Source organism: Parasteatoda tepidariorum, chromosome 11 (assembly GCF_982258835.1).
Source record: "Parasteatoda tepidariorum strain Cologne lab strain chromosome 11, Ptep-v5.0, whole genome shotgun sequence".
Classification (NCBI taxonomy): Eukaryota; Metazoa; Arthropoda; class Arachnida; order Araneae; family Theridiidae; genus Parasteatoda; species Parasteatoda tepidariorum.
In genome coordinates this window covers 33,825,325-33,847,877 of record NC_141765.1, presented here as the reverse complement: position 1 = coordinate 33,847,877, position 22,553 = coordinate 33,825,325, and the positions used below count along the sequence as shown (strand labels likewise).

The following is a 22,553-nucleotide window of genomic DNA, read 5'->3' as shown; positions in this document are numbered from 1 at the left end:
CAATATATATTCGAATTTTTCACTACACGAACTTTTCAATTTCAATAAATTTTTCAATATATGCGATTCAAATTAAAATTAACGTATTATAATAATATTCAATACATAATTTAAAGAAATATCTCAAAAGTCATCTGATATTTTCGTCTTTTAATTTATAGTCCCAATTAAAAATAGAGTTAGAAATAAAAATTATAAATTTCAATTTGTTTGCACTAAAAGAAGTAAGCAGAATTTGCACAATATTACAAATTTAAAAACATTTTAGACATAAAACTTTGATCTCATTAAGGGAATAGATTATTTGTTTTGATGATACGTGAATTTTTTAGTTGTTTCAGAAGCAAACAAAAATCATTTTTATGCATGATTGTCGTCTATTCCCTTAACGCATGTATGTTGTATTTGAGTGTTTAATTCTGTAAAAAGTATAAGGAATAAATTATTATTCATGAAAAATTTCTATAATTTTTGCAAATCATGTATACTGACGTCATGTGTTGAATAAAAGCATGTGCAATGATAAAAAATTGCATTAGACAATTATGTTTTCGAAGCAAAATTTTATTAGAAATATATTTCATAGTTTAAAAAAGCATAAGCTTACCCACAACTTTCTATGCGTTTTTTAACTATAATTTTAAATTAATATAACTCCATGAATTTCATGAAAAAAAACAAATAATCGAGGGAAAAAGTCAAGTAATTTTTCATGAAAGGTGCAAAATAGAAAACTTTGATAAATTGTTATTCATTGACAATACTTTCTTGAAAGAAATGGATTCATTCGTGGCAAAGAAAAGAAAGGAAAGGAAAAAACTATTAACAAGTGAGGAAATTTATATCTGATGAAGTACACTGTATAAAAATTCCGGATTAAATTACGGTATAAAGTACCGGCACTTAGGGTGCCTCATCCGTAAAATTTATTTTACCGTAAAATATTACACCGAAATTTTTACAGTAATATTTAACTAATTAGAGAGATTCAGTGATTTTACGGTAATTACTTCTGTAAAAATTATGATGTATCATAATTTTTGTTCGGTACCATGTTCCGGTTAAATGAATTTTAAGATAAAAGTGTTGGCATTCAGGGGGCTGATACTTTTACCGTTATTTGATCGGAAACTTTTTACAGTCTACGTCCGGTATTCAATCCCCGGGAGAGGCTGAAAGCCCATACAGCTTCAGATGGATGGGTATCAGCTTGTATGGGAAGTTGTTGCTATTGTTGCTTATCCTCTTAATTGTTGCTTATCTGACATATGTCGGATAAGCTCCAGAAGGTCGCTGACCTCAAGAAAATGTACAAGAAAAAATGGATCTAAGGTAAAATCTCCCTTAGAAAGTCTAAGGTAAACCAAAATATGTTCCAGCGAAGCTGGTTGAACTCAGCATTTTTTTCAAGTCGGGAAGATCTCGCTGCCTCCCTCAAAAGTAAGGCACTTAAGATGGCCACTTGCAAATCTAGACAAAACAGTCTGGGTTCCTTGGGAGCTTTTAATATCCAGTGGGGTACCAGGGGGTGTCCTATAATACTAGTGGTGTGTAGGCGGTATACGCCATGATAGATGAAGCTTGGATCTTTCAATGGAACAAAGTTCCCGACAAATAAGTGAGAAGTCAGTCACTGTTGTGCCTTCACTGCCCTCTTCTCCAATCCATTCGCTACCTCATTACAGCGAATATCCACTTGTGATGGGATCCATTTTTGGTTGACATCGTGATTCTTAGAGATTGTCCCTAGTTTGTGTCGAATAGAAACGCTGCTTTAATCGCTTGCAGAGGAACAGACACTTAAATATCGTATTGGACTAAGGCTGTCCGATAAAATCCATAACTCACTAAAATCACTGTGTGAAAAGTAAAGGCAGCTAGAGCGCAATGTTGACCAAATATTCGCACCATCATGCAGCTGGTCATGTCCTTAACCTCTATGACCCCTTTGGCCTACAACTGTTATTTGCTGTATTGCTTTATGTAATATAGTTTTATAATTATGAGAATATAAAGAGAGGTTTTTTGAAGGAATTTCTGATTTTAATTTCTAGAAACAAGCAAATGTAATTAACAAACTTAATGCTGATAATTACTTGATTTTTTTTAATTTCTGTATTTAACTTGCATATAAGTAAGTGTCGCACAATTTCAATTTTTAATGTACATTTCAAAGCAAGTTGTTCAGGCTTTATTGACTTTGAACTGATGTTAAAATAGAAAATATTATAACTAGCGATATGTAAAACTACAAAAGTATATCTAAATTTTTCTTTTTAAGACTACCTACCAGAAAATTTGGAAAACGTCTTAAAAGTTCAAATTTCACTTGTTTCAAAAGTTTTGCAGCGATTTCATTTAATTAAAATTAAGAAATTCTTATTATCTTTTTAAACGAACGCTACAAATTTAAACGGATCGTAGACAGTGTATCGAAGATTGTATTTAAAAATATTTTTAATGGCTGTTCTGAAGATGAAAATATAAACGACCGTTTGATATTTTATGAAAAAAATGCACCACTTTTAATGATAAAAAATAGAGAAGGATCACAGCAGCATATCAAAAGTAACCATAATGGAAATTCATACCAACCATAAACAATTTTCATTTAAAAGATTTCAAAATTCCACATTTTCAATCTTGAAAAACTATAGACAAAACTATTTGCAATGATGATACAAATACGGGTTTTCCTTTAGTTTTTTATTGGACTAAATCTGTTGTACAATGCACAAAATAAAAAACAGGCTGCCCAGGATAGATCTAATAATCAGATTTTCACGATTTAGAACTCAAACTTAACGGTTCGAGGGGATGACTTCAAATATGCTAATTAATTAGAATATACGATATTTTAAATTTCAAAATCAGACACAGAAACGTACTTTCTCTGAATAAACATACCTTTTTTTCGATGGATTCGGATTTCTGACCCCTGAAATTTATTTTTATTTTAAAACCATCGTTGAACAGCTGACCCAATTTTTTGGGTTTACGACTACCAATGTTCAATTCCATAGCCTTGTAATTTTGAACCCAATTTCAGAAGACAAGGAAACTCCTGGACCAAGTATTGGGGGAAATTTGCTTTCGTGGAGGACTTTTTGATGAAATTAACTCGCATTTCCCTTACAAGGAGAGGAAAATCTCCCACGGTTAGCCTGACGTCAAGGGGATTCTTACCCATGATCCGTCTACTACTGAGGATATTTTACGTCAGCACTGTGGTCGGTGCAAGGCGGATTCCGAATTCTCATCTACCAGTCATCGCTGGGATTCTAACCCAGTTCACCTCATTGAAAGGCGAACGCTCTATTTGGGGGTGGCCGCAATCTGGAAATATGGTCCCCATAGCTTGATTAAGAGAGTGATTCAAAGTTAATTCTACTTTTTGCATATTTCACCCTATCTCGAGATATCTTGAAGCTAATTGAAAACTTTTTGCACACAATTATAAAATTCATTTATCCAAAGATAATTCCATACAAAAAAATAATTTTTAATAAATATTTATTATTTTTGTTATTTTATTTAAAAATAGTCTAAATTTTTTTGATTATAAGGTATACAAATTTTTAAATAATTTTAAAGAATATAATTTAGCATGGCAAAATACAAAATTTGAGTAAAATCGGTTGGATAGTTCTTGAGAAATCGAATTTCAAAAAAGTCGTGTTTCGAAAATTTGATTTCTCAGGAACTATTTGACCGATTTCCCTCAAACTTTATATTTTGCCATGTAAAATTATTTTCTTTAAAATGATATAAAAATTGCATGCATTGCTATTAAAAAATTTTTAAGCTAATAATAAATAAAATAATAAAAATTAATAAATATTCATTAAAAAAATTTTTTTGCATGGAATTATCCTTGGATAAATGAATTTTATAAATTTGTGCAAAAATTTTTCAATTCTTTTACAAATTTCTCGAGGCACTGCGAAATGCGGAAAAAGTAAAATTAACACAAAGGGATCCAAACTATTGGGACCATATTTCCCGAATTGGTGCTACATCCTATAATTTTGGGGCCAACAATCCAAATACGCTGGAAAAAAGTATGTTTATTCAGAGAAAATACGTTTTTGTGCCTGATTTTCTTAACTTTAAATATCGTCTACACTTATTAATTATTATATTTAAGGTTACCTCTTTCATTCATTAAGAATGAGTCCTAGAACGCGAAGATCCGATCATTAGATAAAAAATTGTTAAGGGTGGTCCGTTTTTAATTTTGCGCACTGTACATCATTGAAATTAAGATCTAGCTTAGATATTATAAATCACTGTTTGTAATTTAAATTAATTTGAATAAATTCATTTTTTTTTTTTTTTTGTTTTATATTTATTTTTTCTGTTATGTGCCATCGATAAACCTTGAAAAATACTCGGATACATCTTAGCATTAAGAAAGTATTTTATTGTATATCATAAAAAGATTTTTTTACATTAAAGTTTCAGTGCAACCATTTTAAATTCAGTTTATTGCAACCAGTATCTTACAAAATTTTAATTTTGAGCTTTTAATTGTCTTTTTACTAATCTTGTTTTGATTTTGTTTAAATTATTTTATTTTTGATGTCATACCATGCATTTTTTTTTTCTTTTTCTGCTCAATTTTCAGAAAAATAGACTCTTAGTAAATGATTTATTTATATTCTCCTCAATAACAAAATCGGGAAAATTCATGAAAATTTTGCATGGCCTTAATAAATTTCCAAATTCAATCTAAGGTTCTATTACAAGTAAATATAATTTCCATTTACATTACAAACGACTACAACTAATAATCGTTATATCCATAGCATCAGCGAATAATATGTTTATAACAAAGCTTTGTAACAGTCCTACATACAGTTTGAAATGCTAATGAATGAAACTGCACCAATGCTTGGTTATCTTGCTTGCAAATATTTCTGATTGCTGCTGTTCTAAACAACAAGCAATAAAACTTGATTGTCTTATTTATTTCACTTATTATTAAGCCACAAAATTTAATGATGACTTTTTTGTTCTGTGTGTATTATTCAAAATGTATATATTGTAGTATAATATGTATTTTTATGTACATATTTTTATTCATAGGTATTGTATATTCTACATGCCTTGTTATTTTAAAAACTACTGTTAAGCAGGGCGAAAAAAATTTTTAACTTTTATCTTAATCTTGGCCAAATGTCTCTTGGGGGTGGAAGTTGCCTTCCTCCCTTACTCAAAGGTAGAAATTGACTTGAGTTTCAAAGGCAATATTGCAAAAAGTAATAAAGATAAAAAAAAAAATTGACCTACATTTTCGTGGATAGGAAAGATTGAAAAAATTATTAGTATTTTTTTTTAATGGATCACTCCGATTCTTAAACAAGAAAATTCGATTCAAAGTATGACAAGCCCGCCATAGACTTGACATGTTAAAAGCAGAATTGAGGAGTCTGCTTGGTTCAACACTTTTCTCTCGACAACCACGATTGGGGACCCGACTTTCTGATCATTTGAGCTCGCCCCGTGCTCTTTGTTCGCCAAGATCTTAATATACCGGGGTTTTTTTCACACTAAAATTCATATTCAGGGTTTGTCTTTTTAATCCACGGTAAGATTATTAATTGGTGCTGGCTATTATTTGAAATATTAAGTCAAAGACATAACAGTGTCTCCATACCAACTCACATAAATGTGTGCCAGTTTGTGCATTTTCCGTTTATGCGGTACTTTAAATTTAAATGCTAAAACAGATGCATTTTATTTCAGTCTAAGAGCGGCTTAGAAAATCCGACCAAATTCCGAGTTTACAACCGTCAATAGTCAACTCCATAGTTTAGTTATTTTAAAAACAACGCAGAATACAAGGGAACTCTTGGATTTAATAATGAGACAAACTAGCATTTGTAGAGGACCTTTTAATGGAATTAACTCGAATTGGAGTTACATGGAGAGGAAAAAACAGTAAAAACTTCCCACGGTTAACCCAACAGCAAGAGGAAAATATATTCATTAAAACATTTAATCCATTTATTCAAAAAAGCAAAATGAGGAATAGAAATGAAAAATAAGTTCTGCGTGCAACTTATTCACAGCAAAATATAAATATAACTTGTATTAATTCCAACATATTCTAAAAATTTTTAATTTGTTTATAGGTAAAATCAATTTTGTAACACATTTTTTAATATCTTGTATAATGCATTTCAAGTTCTATATAAAATTAGGTTGCTTCGATTAAAGAAGCATGTATCAGCATGTTAATAGGTATCTGTTTTTGCAACAAAAAAAAAAGGCGTATAAACTTAGTTGCTATTTTGCGTTTCAGAAAAAAGCAGAAAAGTTTTGCGAAAGGTTAGCATAGGGATTAAATTTTTTTTCCATTATTATATCTTTACCATTTTACTAATTTAGTTAAAAAGTCAAGCTTCATTTTGCAATTTTGGTACTATTAACAATTTATTTGTCATTGGCGAGATAATTGAAATGTATATATTTTTGGAAAAATATTCTTTTGAAAATATATTAGAAAATTTTTACCATATTTCGATGAGATTTTCATGTCTTTAATACAAATTATCGCAATTTTTTCTCAACAGGTTAAATACACCAAAATCAAGTTGTGTTAAATTTCATAACAATTTAAGGACCCACCCATATTTTTTTGGGATGTATATAATTTATTTTAAAATTGATTACTGACGAATAACGTATTGCTCATTCTGTAATAAATTTTATTGCGGACAACTTTCTCCATAAAAATCATATCTTGAATAAGTAGGTCACGATGAATTCTTTTTGGTTTTGAAAAGCATTGAGATTTATGCAGTTATTAGTGTTTAAATAATAAACCTGGATGCCATAGACCATGGGTTTTTGATATGAGTGCAATATTTCCCACGATTTTTCAATTTCATCTGAAATATCGAAAACAGTTCAATAAATCCTTATTTAAGAAATTATCATAAAACAGGGCTTATCAATGAAATACGTTTATATAGTCGCATATTAATCTAATAAAAATAAGTACTTGGGAGCAGTTAATGAGTGTACTATAATCACAAGACAAAATACTTAACCAACATAACTGTGTCATTAATTTATGAAATATTATATAGATGAAATATTGTTAGACATTTCTGGAATTTTATCTGAGCTCGACGGTTCATTTAAATTTAAATTTTTGTCAGAGTAATTAATTAATTTTATTACTTTTTTTACAGCAATGTGTGTTAATATTAAAAGCTTAAATAAATATAAAACTTCATTATTTTTATTATCAACTTTCGTCAATAAATAATTATTTTTAAGGACTTCAGCAGCTACTCTTAAATTTAATCTTTTTTACTCGTCAATAGGGAATATATCTTTTAAAGTTTTCATACGTCATTTTGATTGAAGTAAAAGAGTCCTCTCAATAAAATCAATCCTTAACATAGCAATTTAAGTAAACATCTTAACAGTTACTTAAGTAAACGATGGTAAAATGTTTTAATGTGATGTCTTGTCATATTTCAGAATTGATTCAAGCTATACATCATTACTATGGTCTTTATTTGGTGTCATACCTATCAAAGAAATCAGTAGTCGTAGAGACCAAGCATTCACTAAGTGGGTAGGCCATGCATTGCTCGGTGCTTATATGATAATGGCAATGACCGTCATGATTAACATGCTTATTGCTATGATGTCTAGATCATTCCAAGATATAGAAGTAAGTTATAAATTATTTTAGTTATGACTAAAAAAACATTCTAAATCCAATCAGACCTCATTAGTCTAAATAAGTGAGATATTAATACATTGCAATTATAACGCTTGCTTCTGAGAATTTTCCTTGAAATAATTATTTTAAATGCATATGTTTAGCTTGTTTATTCATAAACGATTAATTAAGGTCCGTTTAGATTTAGAGTAAGTATTCATCTAGTTGTACTTTGGGATATTTTCAGTTAAGAATTTGAGGGGTTTCGTGTTTAATATTTGGTTGGCAACCAAAATACCGCCATTTTTAATAAGTTAAGTGTGGGAGCCTTCCATTTTCTAAGCCACACCCTTCGTCGTTTGCAATTTTTGTGCAAAAGTAGGTTTAATCACTCTTCATAAATCTCAACTGGATGGTCAGAGGATGGTGGAGCATTTTTAAGGTTTAAGTGTCCATTTTTTAACTTGGTTTACTAATCCCGAATGAAAATGAAGAACGATCCAAAATTTTCATCCTTTTATGCTAATTTTACCTTTTGCGTATTTCGCTGTAACTAAAGAAATTTTATCCGAAGTGAAAAAATTTTGCACACAATTATAAAATTCATTTTTTCAAAGATAATTCCGTGCAATAATAACTTTTAGTTAATATTTATCATTTTTTTATTATTTTATTTAATAATAGTCGAAAACATTTTGATTAATAAGGTCTACAATTTGTGTCATCATTTTAAGGAATGCAATGTTACATGGCAAAATACAAAATTTGACTGAAATCGGTCGGTTTTAGAGAAAACGAATTTTAAAAATGTCGTATATTTAAAATTTGATTTCTCATTAACTATTTGACTCTCAAAATTGTATAAAATTTTGCTATTGTCTAATGACAGAATTTTATCACACTAGAATTGAATCTTATATGGTTTAAAGGCCCTAACCTTAAATGTTCCACTTAATTATAGCAGACGATATTTTAAGTTACGAGGTCAGATAAAATAATATACTTTCTTTGATTAAGCAAAACATACATTTTTTTCAACAAATTTAGATCCTCGACTTTCAAATGAGTAAGGGACAGCCACAATCTACAAAATATTTCCCAAATAGCTTAGAGTGGAAGATTGTAGAAAGTTTAGGCCCGGTTATGTTAAATTCACTTTCCGTACATTTCACTATCCTGACGAAGTCCGTTTTTCTTTAATTTTTATTTCTCACAAACTACTCAAACGATTCTCTTTAAATTTTAAATTTTTTCTCTTAAAAATACGTAGATTAAATTGGTGAAAAAATGTGCATTTATTCCAATTCTAATATGTTCTTCTGATATGAAATCAAATAATAAAAAATCAGAAATAGAAATAAAAAATAATTTTTAAATGTAATCTCTTTAGATGAACAAAATTTACAATTATATGCAAAACTCTTTTGATTCCCTCATAAGTTCCGGAGATATGACGAAATATACAGGAAGTAAAATTAGCATTAAAAAGTCTTGAGAGGTTTTAACCCCTCTTTTGACTAGACTATGGGGATCATATTTTCCGGATTGCGGTTCCCCTTCATATTTTGAGATCGAAAATCCATATCCGGCAAAAAAATTTATTATATTTATTCAGACTTTGCTACAACTTTGTGTCTGATGTCATGATTTAAATAATTGCTTCTCTACTTACTTAGCATATTTAACATTCAGTCCATTGACCAATAGAATAGGGTCCCAGTACGTGAAAATTCACTCATTAGAACAAAAGTTATTAATGAGTGTTTGCTTTTCTATACTTTTTTGTGCACTTTACTATTTAGCTTTAAACATTTTAAAGATAATTAAAAAAGATCTACGCAATTGTTTTTGATGGTAATACTTAAGGAATTTTAAATAGTACAACAAGGCTTAGATACTTTATCAATTATCAACAAAATTTAAAAAATTAAAATTATTCAATCAACCTTGTACTCCTTAGAAGAAAGTGGAGTAAAATTGGGTATATGAAGGCCTGTTGGAGATAAACTCTTTGAGTTAGAAACAATCGCATTAAATCGAGACATTCAATGTTTAGTTATGCATAATATATCATTCTTGAACAATCCTATTTGGACATCATTTTTGTAAATGAGTTTTAAACTCAAACCCCATATGTTTACTCAATGAAAATTTAGAAATATTGAAATTTCGGTTAAAAAGTAGTAGACAGTATATTTTGGAAAGCAACAGAATGGTGCTATTATTGGATTAAATACTTATTGTTTGTTAAGGTATGAATTTTTAGTATCTGATCTGGACAAAAATAATTTTTTTAATTGTAATGACCAATTTATAGGATTAGTTTAAAAATAAAAGAACACTTGAGATCACTTGAGATCACTTGACATCAGTTTAGTAAAGTTTGATCGGTAAAACAAACTTACCTCTACAGACGCACAATACGGTATGTGCCTCTTCTTGACTTGTTACGTGTAATTAAGAGTTAGTTTGTTAGAGTACAAAAGTAATTTTGACACAATCGAGGTACAACGTTTTTTTACCCAGTCTTAACCAACTCTCTACTAGACATTATTTTTACTATCAGGAAAGATCTCAACCTCCAACTGACCAATCCGTAAAGTTTTGCAATACTTTTTTCCTAAATTTTTATATTTATAGCTCTCTATATATATTCTAATATTATAGGATCATGCAGACAGAGAATGGAAATTTGCGAGATCAAAGCTTTGGATGAGTTATTTCGACGAAGGTTCAACTCTTCCTCCTCCATTTAATCTCATCATTTCTCCAAAATCTATATACTATTTTTGTAGAGGAGTCAAAAATCTTATATTCAAATTATTTCAAAGTAGTTTCAGACTCTGTGGTGTTAAATCCGTAGACGTCATAAAGGTAATAATGTATTTTCTATTTATTTTATATTGTATTTTTAAAGAACCATATAACAACTGTGCTAATAAGTTTGTTATTGATTAAAAATGAAAAATAGCTCATGTTAATTCCCTCGCTAATATTCTATAACCCATTATTATATATTTATTATTTAATTTAATAAATTGAAATAAATGTTTAATAAATTAAAAAATAATTATGGGTAATATATTAACATTTATGAATAATATATTAAAAAATAATTATTAAATTTTAAAAGATTTTGATTCCAACAGTATTACTTTTTTTTAAACAGGATTATCCTAATTATGTTGCAAATGTTTATTCATAAAATATTCTTTGAAACATTTTAGTGTAAATATATGCTTAAATGCTTTTTTTATATGAGAAAAAATCTCGCACTTCTTCGTTTTTAAAATTCTTCGAGGCAAAACATTATATTTTAATTTTTGTCAGTTCCTTTAAATGTTATTTTCTTATTCACGAAAAAAGTATACAAACATTACTTAAAATAATTGAATAATATTACTGCACTTAAGTAATTGAAGCTATTTAGATAATGAGAAAAATATTCAAAAACAAACAACTACATATTAACTATAAAGACGTCAGAATGTTTTGCTTAAAAGTAAGTATCACTCTGCTATTTAAAATGTTTTCTATAGAATTATGAAAAGCAAGATGCATGAAAGTATTGAAAATGATGAAGTTACTATTACAGTAAAATTTGCTTTTTTTCACTGCTGCTGCTTGAATACTGTAAACAAATTTATAATTTTAGTAATAAAAATAATTTTAATAGTTTTACGCAATATTTGAATAAAAAAGTTTGTTTTTATTCCATTTTTATACCATTGCTGTACACCGTAGTTTTACTAATATTTCTGCTAAATAACAAAACTATTTTTTCCGTAGCATGAAGATAAGTCTGTTAGTTATATAGGTGACTCAATTACGGATAAAGTAAGTATAATGTTTTAAACATTTTTATACATTTTTTGAATTGTAACGCTTATATCCTCTTAAGTCATTTCATCCATCCTAATAGATGTTTTTCTGTAAATTTAAGAAAAAACAACGTTGATAGTCTTTTGTATGTAGTCAAGCCGCGTATCTTTGTAAAACTGCAATAATCACTGCAAAACTGCAATTATTGCAATAAAACTGCATAATAAAGCTGCAATTGTATAGATAAAAAACATCATCATGGTGAAACTGAAATTTATTCTACATTTTAAAAATCACAGCTTCGAAGAAAAAAAACTAACGGAATCATAGGTTTCAGGAGGATATTTGTGTAAATAAAGGGAAAAATACTCTAATTAAGTTTCTCTTTTAAATTTCAGATTGATCCTACTTCATGTATAAGTCCACCTCTTGAAATAAATAACTTAAAAAGTAAAGTTAACTACCAGGTAATGTATTTCTATTTATATTGACCAAATTTTAAAGGTATTGAAAAAAATTTCTCAGAACATACTTTCAAAACATATAGCACTGAAATCTATTATCTTATATTTCTGAATTAATTTTCATAGTTAAGTAAAGATTAAAAAATGTTTTGATTTTAGTGCAAAAATATGCATACCACTTTCTGTGGATCAAGTAATTCATCACAATTTTTTTCTAATTTATTGATTCCAACTACAAATAAATTCATAAATAAGAATTATACATAGTTAAAAACTTTTTCCTCACAAGAATGCATTGTAAACTAAAGTAATTTTCATGATCAAATAATAACTAAATGAGTTAATTTTAATACCGTATTGGCACACAGACCCACCCAAATTGTTACGCTAATTTCACTCGGTCAAAAAATCAAGTTAACAAAAAAAAATTTCCCTAGCATAATAAAAATAGTTTTTAATAATTGTTTTCATAGTTTTTACTATTTAATTTTTTAATTATTAACTGGAAAGATATAATTGGACTCCAATCAAACCATGGAAATAGAATCTTAAAAGGTTGAAATACAACCACGAAGTTAAAAGTTAATCAGTGTGTTATTTTTCTCTTTTTGTTAGTCATAGTTCATTTCTAATGCAGCAATTAACTCTGATATTAATGATAAATCAAAATTATTTATATTATTTCTTAGAAATACTTATTAATTTTTGGTGAATGAACAGTAGCTTTAATTGCAATTAAAAGGATAATTAATTTAAAGCTATTGTTGAGTAAGTATTGTTGAGTAAAGTTATTGCTGAGTATTGTTGATTTAACAAACCATAGTAACAACAATATTTGCTTTTTACTCGTTAATTTAATTCTAGCAAAGGTGCCAAATAAACAAGCGTTTGTTTTATTAAATATAGGAGTAGATATTTAATAAAATCTAATCTAAAATGTAGTTTAAGTCTAATCAAATGCATGGAAAATGTATAAAGAAAAGAAGAAAAAGTACGTCACTTAGAGCACTTGCAGAAAATATGCACAGAATACTAGATTAAAACTAGATAAATATTGAATAATAAACATTATAATAAGCTTGCCATGAATTAAAGTAGCTAGGTATTAAACAGCTGGTGGACATTTAGCAAATTTATTTCCTGAATTTAAATGTTACAATTCGAATTATAAACTTTTTGAACAAAAATAGAATAAAACACTTATTATAGTTGTTGCCATCATACTTAGTTAAAAAGATACAAGTATTATTTAATTAGAATGCAAACGTCAGTTAGATAGTATTAATTGTACTTGAAACTTAAAATATTTTATGATAATTTCAAAAGTAAACCAATATAAAATAATTAAAAAATGCATTAAAATGCCTCGTAATATAAAATGAAGCTCAAAATTTTTTTTCATTAAAAGAATCACGTCATAAAATCGTTTGCTGATTATGTAGAGAGTTTTTAAAAAAATCATCTGCATACATTCAATACGATTTTGCTTGTTTGAATTTGATGAAGCAGCACTCTAGATGAAATCTGTTGTTATTGTTTGATTTTTTTATTCTTAAAAACTAATAATGATTGTTTATTCATTTCTATATATATAATAGCTCATATATGTATAGTAGCGTGTTTACATAATTACAGCTCTAGTCATTTTAGCGTAATTGAAATGCTTTTTTAAACAATCATTATCAATAAAATAACTTTTTTGGTTGCTAAATACTGTTAAAATTTCTTTTTTCAATGTTGAAATTAAAAATTTCTTTTTCAATTGATATGTTTTTAATCCCAAAATTTTCTATCATTATATAAATATTTAACACGAAATAAATGGGGAAAAAATGATTTGTATAATGATTTTTTTTCAAATTATGTTAAATTTATAAATTATTTTAAATTATTTTTACATTTTTTAAATTATCTTTTAAGTTTTATAGTATTCATTGGATGTACATTATGCAAAAAGGAAAAAAAAGACCAAGCACACGGAATTACTTTCAATTTAATGATTGTATTTTCACTTAATAATACACAATCTTCATGGATAACGAGTATTAAATTCAATTATGCCAATTAATTTGCGCAGACAATATTCTAAGTTACGAAATCAGACACAAAAACGTACGTTTTCTGAATAAACATACTTTTTTAAAACGAATTTGGATTATTCTTAATACGGAAATTAACTTTTAATTAATATTTATTACTTTTTATTATTTCATTTAGGTCGTATTATTTCATTTGGTCGAATAGTTCTTGTCAAATTGAATTTAAACTATACGATTTTTTTTTTTTAAATTTGATTTTCCTTAGGAACTTCTCGACCGATTTCATGGAAATTTATCAATACGATCGTATGCGCACCTGAGAATATTTTCTCATTTTTATAAGTAATATGTAGATATTAAAATTTTCAAGAATGAATAAGATAAGCTTTCGCTAACTTTAAAAAGTGGGAACACAAAACAACGTACTTCTTATTATTTATTTATGTATGTAGCTAATGCAATTAAACTATTCAAAATTAAAAAAGAAAATCTTACGCAATGACTATGATTTATTCAAAAGAAAAAAGCATCAGCGAGCTCATTACATTGAGCTCATTGCATTTTCCGCCAAGTACTCCCTCTTAGTGATCATTACATTTTCCCCCAAGAACAAAATCCATATTTACTAAAGTCATACATCATTTGACAGAACGGCACTCACCGCGAAACTATATACGATACGACAAGGGAAACCTGTAAAATTGCCTCAAGGAAGCATGAGTTACGTTGAAAGCAATCATGGCAATGACTACACGCCACGAACAGAGTCCATTTCTTTCACTGTTGCTGTCATAGAGAGCGTGGACATCAATGATGAAAGTTTGATGATGATGAAGAGGAGAATGGTTATGATGATGATGTCACGATCAGCTCTTTAGGACACAGTGATTTCTGTTTAAAGAAGAAATCTAAGATATAGTCCGGATATCTAATGAACTCCTTCTGCCACAGAATCTGAAGATCTTTGCTGCTATAGAAACAAGAAAGAGGACATTTAAGTGTGGAAAACATTAGATACCACATTCGCTAACCCCTCTCCAAACTTGTCCCAAATGCTATCTCCCACTTCAACTTTAAAAAGTTCAGCCACGTAAATATAGTCTCCGATAGTGCTCCAGACGACTAGAGAGGGGAGTTCATTAGGTAGACAGACTATAGTGAGATCAATTGTCGTGGTGAGCAATAATGAACCATTCTAATTCAACTACAGATGATTGGGCGAGTTTAGAAGTGTAAGTGAAGAATAACCAGCAGCAGTGGATACTGTGCAAATGTGACAAATCTATCGGATTTGATCATAACGAATGGAACTCGGAATTCACCTTGCTTGACAAGATAAAGGACATGTCAGGGACCAACATGTATAATATTTTTGGAATTGCGTGCAATAAGACATGCAATAATCGAAACCAAACCTGACTTTTCCTGAGATTTATTTCCAATGAAAGCTGTAAAACTGATTTTAAAAAAAGTTTAAATAGCTAAGAAAACTCGTATTTTCTGATAAAAACTTTTTTTTTTTAAAATAAATTGCATTCCGACATGTAACAGCATTTGGATGATCATTTCTATTACCTAAATGTTGAGGAAATTTTACAATAATTTTGTATAGCTATTCATTGATACCATGTATTGCTGTAAAGTAACAAACGTTTAAGGATGACACCCAATATTTTTCAAACTTCAAATGTACTTTTATAAAATCTATTCTTGACTGTTTAGTTGTTAACTTGTTTGTGAGCTTTTATATTAATGATAACTGTGAATGTACTTCATAATTAGATATTGCAAAGCTTCAAATATAAACTTAACTCGTTATCATTTATGTGCCAAAGCATGCGTTTCATTTAATTAATATGTTTTTAACAATCAAGTCCGCTTTTGTTGGTTCATAATAGCACTTTTATAAGGTCGAAACTAGTTGGTGCATTCTTAAGTTGATGATAACATCGGCAAACATTTTTTTTCCTGTAGCACGTGATTTTTGAACAGGTCTTACATGCTACAGTTTTCATGCAATTTAATAATATATTCCTAACCAGGATTTTTTAAAAGTTAACCGGGTAAATATTAATTTTTTTGTGTGAAATGTTATTAAATATACCAATATTTCATAAGATTGAGAACGTATCGCAAAACTACTTTTACGGCAATATATTCATCAAGCAAAACACAACATACAAAGCACAGATAATAATAGTTAAAAGAGAAATGAGATGATTCAAATAATGTAATTAAAAAGTCATTAATGTTCTACCTCATTATACTATATAGCCCAAGAATTCCCCTGTTTCATTTAAATATGTCGTCCTTGTATAATAATCTAGATAAAAATTTTGAATAAAATATGAAATCTTCATTTTCAAATAACTTTGTTAAAGAAGCACTAATATTTTCCATTTTTATAGGAAGTTATGAAGAGATTGGTAAGTAGATATATACATCAAGCAAAAAAGCAACTTAGACAAGATGGAGTAAATGAAGACGATCTGTTGGAAATAAAACAAGATATTTCTAGTTTGAGGTGAAATTTGTGAAGTTTTAAAATGATTATTTTTTAGTAATTAATCATTAAATATTAGAGACTGCTCTTTAAATTGCAAAATATGTTAACTGAAACATATAAAATCGTGTTTAATATGCTGATCTTAAAATCGTTTGAAAATCATTATATAAATGTAATGCTTTCGTATTGTTAATCTTTTTAACATGTTTAAAATATTTAGCTAATATAATCATTAATACACTCAGTTAGGTGAATAAAAATGGATAATGATGGATAATAGCATGTTAAGATTACGATATCCATATTACAAAACATGACACTTATATCATTAACCCCTTCCCTGTCAGATTTTTTATTTTTGAATTTCTGACCCACAAGAAGCTTTTTTTTATTGATGAAAACTAATATATGTTTTATCCTAAATTCGAAAATATAAAATGTATTTGTCAGCAAGCAGTTTTTGTTTGTCCTGTTGGTGGTGAAATATGTGTTATCCCTTCCGCTGATCTCCAGTTTTCCCTGCAATGTAGTTTTATCATTAATAAATACATTGTGATAACATATTTATTAACTTTATTTCTTTAAGGTGCTTAAGATAAATATCTGCTTAAAATAATTAGTAAAATTAGAATCTAGAATAATTCTTCCGATTGAAAGATAATAGAATCACTGTCCTCGGACTCACTCTCTGAATACATCATAACTATTTTGACATGCAACAGTCACACATATAAAATAGGAAATACAGAAAGTACAAAAGGATTTTGATTACAATTCAAGGCGGGAAATCTCACTGCGAAAATTGTGAAGAAAGTGGGACTAGTTACGTTATCTCTTAGCAATATTCAGATATACAAAGGAAATCGCGGATTTAAAGAGACGTGTAAATAGAGATGAATTCAATTTTAATTATGCAATTTTTTTCTTTGTGCATTGGTATGAGACGCTGATCATACGGGTACAAAAGCGCCGAACGTATGAGATGCATCGCCGACAGAGAAAGGTTTAAATTGTATGTTTACAAAAATAATTTATGCAAAACCATAATGGAAAGCATGAAAAATTCTAAGACTTTTAAGTGCTTAAAATTGCTGTTTTCTCCCATAAATTTTACAGAAATAAGGGAAATAAAGTATGCACGTCTGTAATAACAGTCGATATACGCTAATTTGATACCTCTTTTATTAAGAAAAAAAGTTTACGGTTGTTTTAATGATTGACTAACGCATTCAATATAGTATTCTTATTTTAATTCCAGTTAGCAAAGGTCAGTTGAGTACTAATTTCTATACTACATAAGTATTTGTGGAAAGATCTGGATACTATTTTCACGATTCGAATGCTGGTTTGCAATTAGAAAAAAATATTGCTTCAATATTTTTTAAATTGAGTAATTAGAGGGTTAAGAATATTCATATAAAACAAATGAATTGTCTCATATTTAAAAAATCAAAGGCAAAGGAAACTTTATTGATGCTTATTTTCTATTGAAGAAACAAATATTTATTTGTAGTTTCTAACTTGTGTTAGATATAAATATCTGAAAGTCTCACTCAAATTATTATAACAAAATTTTTGAAGCACTACAAAGCTGCGAACAATTCTCTTAGGATTTTTCGCATTGTTGGAGTTTCCAAAAAAGTATTTTAGAGAAGCTAATTACTTTGTCATTCACCTTCTTGTCAGTTCACGGTGAAACTTAAAATGATTAGTCATGGTTTTTGGAAATGAGAGTTTGTGTCAGTATTCAAAAGCAAACATCAATGTTTTTAGCACGTTTATATGCTTTATTACAAACAAACAAATATATTTTGCCTACTTTCATTGAAACTCCTCAATTGCAATATAAAATATAATACTCATTAATCTAAGCTTGTAAGTACAAATGCTACTTGCTACAAATGAATACTAAGAGAATAGTTGTTTCTCTTAGATCTAAATAACAGCAAATTTGAAAAATTACTGTTTGGAAGTGGTCCTGTTTGGAAGATTTTATTCCTAACGCATTAAAAGACACCAGTGTTTCATGTTGAATTTCACAATCATATATTATTAAAATGCTAAATATAATATTTCCCCCTCATTTTGACCTAAATTAATACAAAATAATGAAAAAAGTATGAAAAATGTGTTTAGTAAAAAGACACCGGTGTTTCATGTTGTATTTCACAATCATATATTATTAAAATGCTAAATATAATATTTCCCCCTCATTTTGACCTAAATTAATACAAAATAATGAAAAAAGTACGAAAAATGTGTTTAGTAAAAATTCCTTGTCAAAGGTATTTGCTAAAGAGCTTTATTGGTTTCATTACCCAGTTATGATTCGAAGCTAAATCAATAAAACAAAATAGTAATGAATACAAATAAAAACGAATTCATTCAACATTAATATTGAATAGCTTAGCAGAGAAGTATTATTTATGCATATTTTTTATTATCTTATTATATTGTGCTCAAACTGACCTCGTTTTACCTTGAATTGATTTCCTTTAATTACCAGTCACTTCTTTTCTTTGCATTTTTGTGGTAGCTTTAGTAAGAAAACTTTCATTTAGATGTAACAATTTACGAATTTTGAATAGCAATTATTTATCTAAACAGGTATGAACTTCGAGAAGATCGTAAGCGAGAAAGCGCCAGAAACACAGGGCATATTGATAGTATTAAACGAGATATAATTCGCTCCCTTAGTGGAAGCCAGATGCTTGGACCCATGACTCCTTCTTCAACATCACCACCACCAATTGACCATAGAATGGCTGTCCGCAGTGTTGATGATGTTACAGATGAACGTGAAACAAGAGACAGATTAATTCTGCCACCATTGACGTTATCAAACCAAGATATAGATCTAATACGAAAAGAAGTAGTTGTTGGTGTTCAAAATGAACTAAAAGCTCTTCTAAAAGAACTGCAAGCTCAGAATGCTGCTGCAAATCAGATACACCAACCAACTCATGTTCCTCCTCACCCACAGCAGGGTATGAGATTGCACCCAAATCTACCACCTGCTGTTCCAGACCTTGCGTCCGACTTGTATCAGACTCATCTTTTTACCCAACTCTAGATACCTGACCATTTTGCCCCACCGTACCTCCCTCAATAAAAAAGAACGTCATTGCATTTATATTTATTTTCGTCATTCATACCCCCATATAATGGTGTATATTGGAAATTTCGTTAAAAACCAGATTTGTTGAAACAATTATCATTAAAAATTTGATTCAGTTGATTAAAATCATTCTAAAGTTCCATTATAAGTTAACTTACAAAACTTTTTTATTTTAATACCAGAATTGGTTAAAAGATCAGAAGTACGTATATTTTCAATACTTTATTAGCATTTTTCAAATGTTTCAAATAAATTCTTAATAAATTAGTAAATTCTTTGTAAATTGGTAATATCGAATAAACTATCTTGCTCTTATATCTATGGCGATGCTAAAATTCCAGTTTTATAATTTTCTCTCTTCATGCATTTGTTTAGTACGTTTAAAGTCCTTAAAGAAATCTCCTTTGCCTCTTAAAAAAAAATCATAATTTTTCAAGAAAGAAATTTAAATCATCAAAGTATTCGTCTAATGTAACCTAAATTTTTAGAAACACTAACGTTAGAAAAACGTAAAATAAAGGCTTTGCAATGGCAATGAAATCGATTAAAGTAAATCTTTTTTAAAGAAAATGTTTTCTGTATTTTAAACTTTGTCTTTGATCAGTATAAAAATGCATAATAAGCAATTGGAGATAAACTAGAGGCAAGCTAAGATATTTTTTTTAAACTCTTATGACTTTAATTTTTATTTTATTTTTAATACTAAAACGTCTCTTTAAATTTTAAAAATTCTAAAAAAATTAATAAATAAATAATAAAATTCATTTAATATTTATTATAGATTTCAGAATCATTAATTTGTGTTTTAAATTTTATCTAATATGATTTTTCAGTTATAATAACCACTTTTTAAAAAAATTGCAACAAACATCATGAAAGTCAATGGCAAATGCATTTATTTTAATGCATTTTAACATTTGAAAACAATTTACATCACTTATAATTATAACTGTACAGTTAACTATTGTCTCTGCAATTAGAGTCTGGTTAACTACAATTTACACCTAAGAACGTTTCCGCCCTGCAACTTTAGAGAATGTAACCTCGTCCAAAATTTTTAGACATTAGAATCTTATTGCCTAGACTCTATTTAAAAGTAATCTAAATTCAGTTAAGAATACACCCATAAAATTTTTAATTTAACTTTATTTGAAATATCATGTGAATATGTAAAACAAGAAAGTATTTTCAAAGGATAAAAAAAATCCTTTTATTTTTAACTTTAGTCTTCGTTTCTATTAGTATTACGAATTGAGTGGATGCAAGCGTACTGTTTATAAACACTTAATGATAATGTTTATGAAAACAAACAAAACAAACTGTATGTTTATAAACAAAGCAATGAAATTTAGTGGATTTAACTGGATGACTTTAGTCACACACTAAATTTGAGTCGTAGATTTAAAATATAGGCAAATTTTATTAAGAGTTATTACTATAATTGTTTATTCTATAGTCAGTAACTTAAAATTGTAATATAAATGGAATATAATCTGGTTTTCTTAAATATTTTAACATCAAACTATTTAAAAGTACTAAAGATTATCAAGTACATTATTTATAGAATAATTCTATTCCGAAATTATTTATTTAGTAAAAGTGAGTCAATACTTTTTAGCCTAACAGCAAGAAAAAAAATTAGAAATAATTGAATTATTTTTAAGCTAGCTTGCATGCAAAACATTCCACTCTTGGTTACATAATTTTTAGATGAAGCATTAAACAAATCATTGATATTAAGTAATTTCCAAGAGCTTTTTAACACTTTCAGAAAAATCACCTTCAACGAAAGGTACTAATGGATTGGTAAGCTTCTTAAAGTAAAATACTATTTTGCTATTTATTTATCTACGAAAAGGACCAATGAAAGATAAATTTCTAAAGTAGTATTTTAATCTTATTACTACCTACGATAATGTTTAATGTCTTGCTAGTACGAATTTTTCTCAAATAATAGCAGACAAATTATCTTAGATAAAGTAGGCGGCACTATGCTTTAAAAACGAATGTCATGAGAAAAATAATAATTTTGAAATCTAATCTAGTTATAAAAATCGCTTATGCAATAAAATATCGCATAGTTTGCAAAACAAAATCCAGAGCCTTTACATGATATATGCAAGGCAAATTTTTGGTATCTGAAAAATATATAAATAATTTTAAGTCAAATTGTATTACCCAAAGAACTCTTTGTGTCGTAGTATCAACCACTGAGTAGTAGATATTAACCAGAGACAAAGATAACTCAAAGTAGGAACATTGGTAAGAAAATTCAAACTAAAATATTATATAATAAATAAAGATTAAATATTGTTTAGTTTGCAAAACTAAATCTAGACCCTTAATATGATATATGAAATGAAAACTTTTGGTATATATTAAATAGATAAATAAGTCAAGGTCAAATTGCTATTATGCTACCCAAGAAACTCCTCGTGTCATAATATCAACTACTGAGTATCAGATATTACTAACCAGTGTTAAAAATAACGCAAGATAGGAACATTGATAAGAAAACTTTACTTCGCAAAGCTCATTATGGGCATTCAAAAGTCTTGCTGAAAGGGTTAACGGTGTGTACGCCACTAGTTACCCATTTCATTTTGATTTTGTTCCTTTCTTTTTATAATAAAACCAATTTGACGTTAAATTAATTTAACAAACTAAAAATTTTGTATTGTTGTAATGAAAACTAAAGCTAATGCAGTAATTATGGTTGCAATAGTAACATTATAAAATTGTGTTATGATTTGCAATAACTTCAACAGCGTTATCAAATGTTAGAGTTGTAGTTATAACAGCATAAGATTCAGCGAGAACGGGAACTGTATAAAATAATGCGGTCGATATAGTAGCACTTTGACCTTGTATTACATATTTCTTTACGCAAAGTGTATGTCGTTATTGTAACGCGAGTTCA

The 22,553-nt window shown here is 28.2% G+C and overlaps 1 protein-coding gene across 4 annotated transcripts in view; it reads left to right on the top strand.

The window, feature by feature from the left end:
- Positions 1-21,271, top strand: part of LOC107450089 (transient-receptor-potential-like protein) — a 202,090-nt gene extending 180,819 nt beyond the window's left edge. For 3 of the 4 annotated variants that reach the window (XM_071187497.2, XM_043042127.3, XM_071187495.2), the window contains 6 exons: positions 7,498-7,693; positions 10,352-10,558; positions 11,474-11,521; positions 11,905-11,973; positions 16,418-16,533; positions 19,123-19,743. In XM_071187497.2, coding sequence (XP_071043598.1) covers positions 7,498-7,693; positions 10,352-10,558; positions 11,474-11,521; positions 11,905-11,973; positions 16,418-16,533; positions 19,123-19,588 — 1,102 coding nt within the window. In that variant the 3' untranslated portion in view covers positions 19,589-19,743. Of the gene's footprint in view, positions 1-7,497; positions 7,694-10,351; positions 10,559-11,473; positions 11,522-11,904; positions 11,974-16,417; positions 16,534-19,122 lie in introns of all 4 variants that reach the window. The other variant, XM_071187496.2, reaches the window with a different exon arrangement.
- Positions 21,272-22,553: the final 1,282 nt, after the last annotated feature.